General features: G+C 41.1%; 1 protein-coding gene and 1 pseudogene across 1 annotated transcript; both read left to right on the forward strand.

Moving 5' to 3' along the window:
- Positions 1–1,625: 1,625 nt before the first annotated feature.
- Positions 1,626–5,675, forward strand: LOC113757278 (4-coumarate--CoA ligase-like 5). Its single transcript, XM_027300638.1, has 5 exons — positions 1,626–2,891; positions 4,545–4,690; positions 4,882–4,949; positions 5,022–5,124; positions 5,221–5,675. Exons 1-5 carry the CDS (start codon positions 1,631–1,633, stop codon positions 5,332–5,334), a joined length of 1,692 nt encoding a protein of 563 aa, XP_027156439.1. The 5' UTR covers positions 1,626–1,630; the 3' UTR covers positions 5,335–5,675.
- A 932-nt stretch (positions 5,676–6,607) lies between these two features.
- LOC113757280 lies at positions 6,608–7,915 on the forward strand (annotated as a pseudogene).
- The last annotated feature ends 4 nt before the right edge of the window (positions 7,916–7,919 follow it).

Consider the following 7,919-nt stretch of genomic DNA (forward strand, 5'->3'; position numbering starts at 1 on the left):
ATGGAAAATAGATTAAATTACTTACAAGTAGTGGAGGAATTAACATGTGGAAGGGTGTCGTGATAATTACGCTAGAAGTGATAGTTTTATAGATATCAGATGATAGTAATATATTGAAGGAATATTATTTGACACTTAGCTATTAAAAAAGGATTTAGACAGAAAGAAATTAAGGAGAAGAAACAGGGGATAAAAGTTCTACAGTAATAGTAGTTACAAAATGGCTTCTTTTTTTTTTTTTCTAGGTAGGAAAGAATGAAAAATAATACTTTATCCATCAAACTTTGCTCAAAATTCGCATAGTCAACACAAAATGTATGCGTCAACTAATACGGAGGGCTTAAATTTACACCCCTTTGTCTTAAATCCACAGGAAGGGCCGGTGAATAACAAATCATGTCTTTATGCATGCGTTGCAGAAACAGCATCACCATTTTGGCTGGTGTATGCCCTTCCTTCATGGGCAGCTCGATTGGTCTCAGCAAGTTTCTTTAGGAGCAGGTGTTCAGTGCCCGCAAGGGTTCGAGTCCCGTGATTATTGTGTTCAGGGGGAATGGGGCCTCTCCTCCCGGACGGAAATGGGATTAGTCGGGCCCGTAAGAATTGACCGGACACCCACTCCATCAGCCAAAAAAAAAAAAAAAAAAAATTGCTGGCGTACATTTTACATATCTTCTGTCTCCCTCCAAAGCACCACCACCGGCGTCTGGCTTTGAAAATTTTGCGCATCCGTTCATACGCACAGACTGCTCAAACCAACCCCTTATGTTTATTCTGAAAAAGTTTTCTGAATAATCTTCAATTTAGATGGAATAATTATTTATAGTATTTTTTTTTTCCTTCATTCGTTGGCTCCTCCAGCACCCACCATATTATATTTTATCAGTAAAATAAGTACGTTTAAACTTGACCAAGACATATCAGACCCATTATGACTTGATCCGACGCCGCGAATAAAACCTCAACCGGATCCTTTGTCCCTTAAACGTTAACAAACTGAGTGTACAAAGTCTTTGGACCCAGGATTATTATTATTTGAACAAACTTTTTAGAATAATAATGATCTATCTAAACAATCAAAAAAGGAAAAGAAAAAAACAAAAAGTTATTGTTAAAATAATGGTCTATCTAAACAACCCCGATAAAGCCACTGGTCATTTGATCCAGTGGTCATCACCATTAAAGGTGATGCTGGAGGTCAGGGGTTCAATCCCTGCCTTCCATAAATTTATCACAATTTGTGGCGGTCTTAATTGACCTTCATCGATGGAGTCTGTACTCACATCGAACCCCCTCCCCTTCCCCTTAGACTATACTAGATTAGGTTATAGGACATCTATCGTTTCCACCAAAAAAAAAAAAAAATAAACAACCCCGATAACCTTTTTGCGTAAACTGCTAAATCAATTCTGAAGCAGCCGCTGAGTAAATTTTTTTTTTTTTGACGCGACTACTTTAAACAAATCAAAGAGATGCCTAATCATGGACTCAATTCCCACTTTCCACTTACAAGCTCTCTCTATGATTAGTATCACCACTTGCTCCTAGCGATTTGCAACCACCTCAGGCGGACTGGAGAGAGGGAAGCAGGAAAGAAATCAAGCAGCTCTTCAAAAAAAAAAAAAGAGCAATGGTGGTGGTGCGATCGGCAGATCCTGGGCTGATGGTCGACCCAAGAAGTGGCTTCTGCAAAGCTAACTCCACCTTCTACAGCAAGCGCAAACCCATCCCGTTTCCTGCTAACCATGCTCTGGACTTGACCACGTTCATTTCTTCGCGTCCCCATCACGGCAAGGTTGCCTTCATCGACGCAACCACCGGCGGCCAACTCACCTTCCCCGACTTCTGGAAAGCAGTGGAATCCGTCTCCACGTGTCTTTCGGAAATGGGCATCCGCAAAGGCCACGTAGTCCTCCTCCTCTCCCCCAACTCCATTTTCTTCCCCGTCGTCAGCCTCTCTGTCATTTCTCTGGGAGCCGTCATCACTACCACCAACCCCCTCAACACCGCCCGCGAAATCGCCAAACATATCTCCGACACCAAGCCTGCTCTCGCATTCACAGTCCCCCAACTCTTGCCCAAACTCGCGGACGCTTCTAACGACAACCACCTCAAAGTTGTCCTCGTGGGAGAAAGAGAAACCCCATGCGAGAACAGCCTCAGTACTAGTAGCTGTACTGTTATTGGAAGCTTGGAGGAGATGATGAAAAGAGAAGCAAGTCAAGCCCGAGTCAAAGACCGGGTGACCCTAGACGACACTGCAACGCTCCTATACTCGTCCGGCACCACTGGAGTTAGTAAAGGCGTGGCTTCATCGCACAAGAATTTCATAGCTTTGATCGAAACTCTAGTTCGCCGTTTCGGAACGAATGCCCAGGAAGAAATTTACATCGCAACCGTTCCCATGTTTCACATCTACGGTTTAGCTGCATTTACCATGGGTCATTTAGCCATGGGCTCAACGGTGGTGGTCTTGTCGAAGTTCGATTTGGAGGAGATGCTATGGGCCGTGCAAAAATACAGAGCTACTTATTTGCCGCTGGTGCCGCCAATTTTGGTTGGAATCGTTAACAAAGCTGATGAAATTAAGAAGACATATGACTTGAGTAGTTTGAGGACGGTGCTGTGTGGGGGCGCGCCCCTGAGCAAGGAGATGATCGAGGGGTTCGTGGACAAGTTTCCAAAGGTGACCATCATGCAAGGCTATGCTTTGACAGAGTCGACCGGAGGTGGAGCGTCCACGGACACCATGGAGGAGAGCCGGAGGTACGGGACTGCGGGGCTGCTCTCGCCCAGCGTTGAGGGGAGGATTGTGGACCCAGATAGCGGAAGGGCACTGCCGGTGAACCGAACCGGTGAGCTTTGGCTAAGAGGGCCCACCATTATGAAAGGTTAGCTCATCCTACTGCTTTACCATAAATTGATATAATATCCTGCCCAATGCCTGAATAAATTGGATAGGAATAGGGTTGGGTGGCTTCTAACCTCATCTGTTTTTCGGCCATTTCTAAATGGGATGATTTTAGATACCTCCCCGAGGCTCCACGAAATATCACCTGGCTCCTCTTAGGTTTTCAAAATCTCACTTAGCACCCTTGAAATAATAGTCTAGTGTGACCATATGCCAATATCAAAGATGAAGAATTATCAATAATACTCTTATATTTAAATTTTCTAAACTTATTTTTCTTTCTCTAAATTTGTTGCTTTTCTTTAACAATATATATATATAATTGAAAATGTCGATGAAATATAGGATTTAATCAATGAAATATTCAACTTATTTGGAGAAGAATAACTATAGGTTCTTTTTTTTTCTTTTTTTTTTTTTGTATTTCACAACTATATTTATCTATTGATTTATTTATTCCTATTCATGTAGAGCGCGAGAGAAATGAAGTACTTGAAGCTCTAGACTCTGTTGTTTTCAAATTCTGAAATTTTGTTTTTATAATAAAATTTTTATGTTTCACACACATAAAAAAGTTAGTCTATTTTGAGTAAATTCTCTGTATAATATTGAAGTTGAATTTCATCTATTGCTCAAATGCATGAGTTTTATATGCTAATTGCCTTCAACATTATAGAGGGTTTTATTTGTATAAATGATTTAAAGAATAGTATTTGCGTTACTGTCTCTCTCTGCTATAGGAGTGATTATTAGCTGTAACATAAATTCTTATCAACTTTCATCCTCTTATTTTTAAGATGATCCAATTTAGTATTTTTTTTGCTTGGTTTGTAAAATGTTTATTTTTTTTATAGCCTAAGGGTTCAAAGGACACCAAAATAGTCTCTCTCCTCAAACATGAATTTTATATTAGTTTTGGTTAGAAGGGCTGACAATATGTTTGGATAAGAGATTATTTGAAATATTATTTGGAATAATCACTGTAACACTTTTTATGATGTGATATATATGAGATAAAAATGTATGTTGGAAATTGTATTTGTGATGCAAGCAAATAATTTAGAGTCATGTAATAACTATCTAAAGGGATATTTTCAAAATTTCAAGGGAGCTAAGTGATATTTCATGAGACCTTAGGGGAGATTTCTGAAATTATCCCTTTCTAAATATGTGAGGTTGTTAGCCAAGGTTTTCTTTTCCTTCAGAGTTCGTACTCTTTATTTTTCCGGATTGATCGTCACCTTAGCCTTTTTTGTTAGACTAGTTGTTTTCCGATTACAATATGGCCTGCAGTAAATTAAAACAATGACAGAATGGATTGATTCCGTTGTTCATTTCATGGTCAGGACCCCAACATAAAGAATTTTTGTGAACTCTGTATAATCTTGGCCATAATTGGTGCGATATATTCGCTGGCAATACAAGAAGAAAGATCCACAAAATTTTCTTGTTCAATCGCATTACAAACAGTGATGTCAATTAACGTCCTTTTAAAGGATATGTTCGAACTTCTTCAACCTGATGATGATCATGAAGTCCAGCTCCGCTTATTCAGATCATAAATGTTGCATTTGCAGCGCAGGATTTAATTCCTAGTACTTACGATTTGTTAGGATAAACCTAACGTACGCAGGTTATTTCAACAACGAAGAAGCAACGGCATCAACTCTATATTCAGATGGATGGTTAAGAACTGGAGATCTCTGCTACATAGACGAGGATGGGTTTCTTTTCATTGTTGATAGGCTGAAGGAGCTGATCAAGTACAAAGGTTATCAGGTAATTGCGGCATTTGTTCAAGTTATCATGTAATCAACTCTAGCTCGATGTCTTCTCCCTGAAAGGAAACAAATAAATTTTTTTTTTTTTGGCTTTTGGTTCTTTTTCTTCCCCCTCCCCATTGAATACATAATGATGTTCTAGCTAGATGGATGCAATTCTTAAATAAATGAGTGCTTGAAATTTTGTAGGTAGCTCCAGCAGAACTGGAGGCCTTGTTACTCTGTCACCCAGAAGTAGCTGATGCTGCTGTAATTCCGTAAGTATTTCATTGCACCACTCTAGCTAGCTCCATCACACCTGAAACTTTCGCGTTTGATTGCCTGATCAGGTTTCCTGATGAGGAGGTTGGACAATTCCCCATGGCATATGTGGTGCGAAAAGCTGGAAGCACGATTTCTGGGGTTGCAGTAATGGATTTTATTGCGAAGCAGGTAACTCGATGCTCACTTGTCATGCAGTATCGCGCTAGGAATTGATTATGCTGATTGACTTAATGTCGTTTATCCTGGTTGTTTCCTCGTATGTAGGTGGCGCCATACAAGAGAATCCGGCGAGTGGCGTTTATAGCTTCCATTCCCAAGAATCCCTCTGGCAAGATTCTTAGGAAGGACCTGATCCAACTTGCTACCTCCAAACTTTAAAGCAATGGGGTTTATCTTGAATGAATTTGTTTCCTGGATTCTCAAAACACTCAATACAGAGGAATAATTGGGAATTAAAGCTGAAGATCATATCCTCAAAGTCCAAACAATCAATCAAATGTCCATTTAAAAACCTCATGCGTATGCTGAAGCTCAGATGTAATAATTCTGGATTACGTTGGCTGAGAAACACAACAGTGCGACCTGCTGCATATAAAGTTGTTACTGGATTTAATCGATGAAGTAAAACTTTGGAGCATTTGCATTGCTGCTGCTTCCAAGTGCCATATTTGCTAATGAAAGACTTCTTCAGAGCACTCTTGATCAAAGAAGCAATAATCAATTAATATGGCGGTCCATTGTTAGTGAAATTGCAAAATTGTTATACCGATCTAGTCTTTTTTTTTTTTTTTTGGGTATACTGATGCATAAGAAAAAATAAATTTAGTTGCTTTGTGTAGAATGTAGTCTTGGCCTTGGATACCGCCAGTAAACATAGGATGCCGACGCCCTTCACGGGCCCGACAACCCTCTATTGAAACAAGACAGGAAAATAAAATAGAAAAGATCACAGTATCTTTTTTTTTTTTTTTTTTTCTTTTTTGTGTGAATAAATGGATCGCATGTTTCACACTGGTCGCGTGTTTCATGACCATGAAACTTGATAGTACAATAAAAATATTTTTTCCCAAGTTTGTTCATATTAGTGTTTTTTTCTGAATATAATTCAGAATCACCCCCTACGACTTTGCGATCGTAGAAAAGAGAAAACTACAATTAGCATGACCATCAATACTTGGAAGGGCTTTGCAATTTTCTTTTGGGATAATTTAGAAATCTCGTTTGAGATTTTTTATAATTTCAGTTAATACCTTTGGAATTTCAAAATTATACATAACTCCCTCAAGCAGTCGAAATTTACTGTTTTAGTAACAATAAGTATTCAGTAGTCAAAATGTTGAATAAATAACCTAAAATATCCTCGTGAAATTCATTTGACTTTTCCATAAGGTTCTTATGAAAAATTTTTACTACATTTACAGTGCACTATCAGCATTGGATGAATGATAAATATGTAAAATTTTGAATTTCAAATTTAACTTTTATAGACATGTCATGAATCTAACGATGACAGCGTTTACAGTTTATGAGATTTACTCAAATTATAAACCCATTTTCAACCCTTATTTATACTATTATAAATCTTCCATATTTCCATTTTCATAGCTCTTAAAATCTTCCCACTAAGAATTGAATGAAAACTTGAACATGAATGATTCTCGTGTTTCAATCCCAAAAACCTCGAAGACAGCCAAGCAGCTTTGAAGCTCACGGCGAACCACCAGTCCTCTGTACGTGGTCGGTATCCGTATGGCGCAGCTTCCTCAAAGTCAAACGCAAACCCTTGGCATTACCATCTAACCACTCCCTCGACATCACCACCTTCATTTCCTCGCACCTGCTCACCCAGCATCACAACGACAACAAGGTTGCATTCATTGACGTCTCCACCGGTTGCCACCTCAGCTTCGCAGACGTCTGGAAGGGTGTTGAGTCGGTTTCCACGTGTCTCTCTGAGATGGGAATCCGCAAAGGTGACGTGGTCCTCCTGCTCTCCCCCAACTCCATCTTCTTCCCAATTGTCTGCCTCTCCGTCATGTCCCTCGGCGCCATCATCACCCCCGCCAACCCACTCAACACAGCCTCAGAAATAGCCAAGCAAATCTTGGATTCCAAGGCCACCATCGTCTTCACCATCCCCCAGCTCCTCCCTAAACTCTTGCTTCCCGGGGAAAAACCGCCTATCAACGTTGTCCTCATGAGCAATGCCGACTCAATCTCAATCCCAGACAGTCGCCTAATCGTGGTGGCCGGTACGCTGGAGAACATGATGAAGATGAAAGGAGGAGCGAGTGGAAGGAGAGTTGTGAGCAGGGTGCGCGTGACACAGGACGACACGGCAACTCTTCTCTACTCCTCGGGTACCACGGGTGCGAGCAAAGGCGTGGTTTCATCCCACGGAAACCTCATCGCACTTATTGGCATGGCGGGTCGTTTCAGAACGCACGAAGAAGGCCAAGTTTACATCGCCACCATCCCAGTGTTTCACACCTACGGTTTGGCAGCATTTGTTCTGACTCTTCTAGCAAAAGGGTGTACGGTGGTGGTTCTGACGAAGTTCGACATGCACGAAATGCTGTCGGCAATTGAGAAATTCAAAGTTACATACTTACCCCTGGTGCCACCAATTTTGATGGCTTTGGCGAACAATGCGGATGCAGCCAGGAAAAAATTTAATTTGGAGAGTTTAAGGTATGTACTGTACAGTGTGGTGGGGCCCCGCTGAGCAAGGGGGTGATGGATTTATTTAGGGAAAAGTATCCGGCGGTCACCATTCTGCAAGGGTATGTGTTGACCGAGTCCACTGGAGCAGGGGCAGCAATGGAGACGGTGGAGGAGAGCCGGCGGTACGGAACAGCAGGGCTGATTACGCCTAGCACGGAAGCCAAGATTGTGGACAGTGGACACCCAAACTGGAGAGGCCCTCCCGGCGAACAGAACCGGTGAGCTTTGGCTCAGAGGGC

Source organism: Coffea eugenioides, unplaced genomic scaffold (genome assembly GCF_003713205.1).
Source record: "Coffea eugenioides isolate CCC68of unplaced genomic scaffold, Ceug_1.0 ScVebR1_2900;HRSCAF=4019, whole genome shotgun sequence".
Lineage (NCBI taxonomy): Eukaryota > Viridiplantae > Streptophyta > Magnoliopsida > Gentianales > Rubiaceae > Coffea > Coffea eugenioides.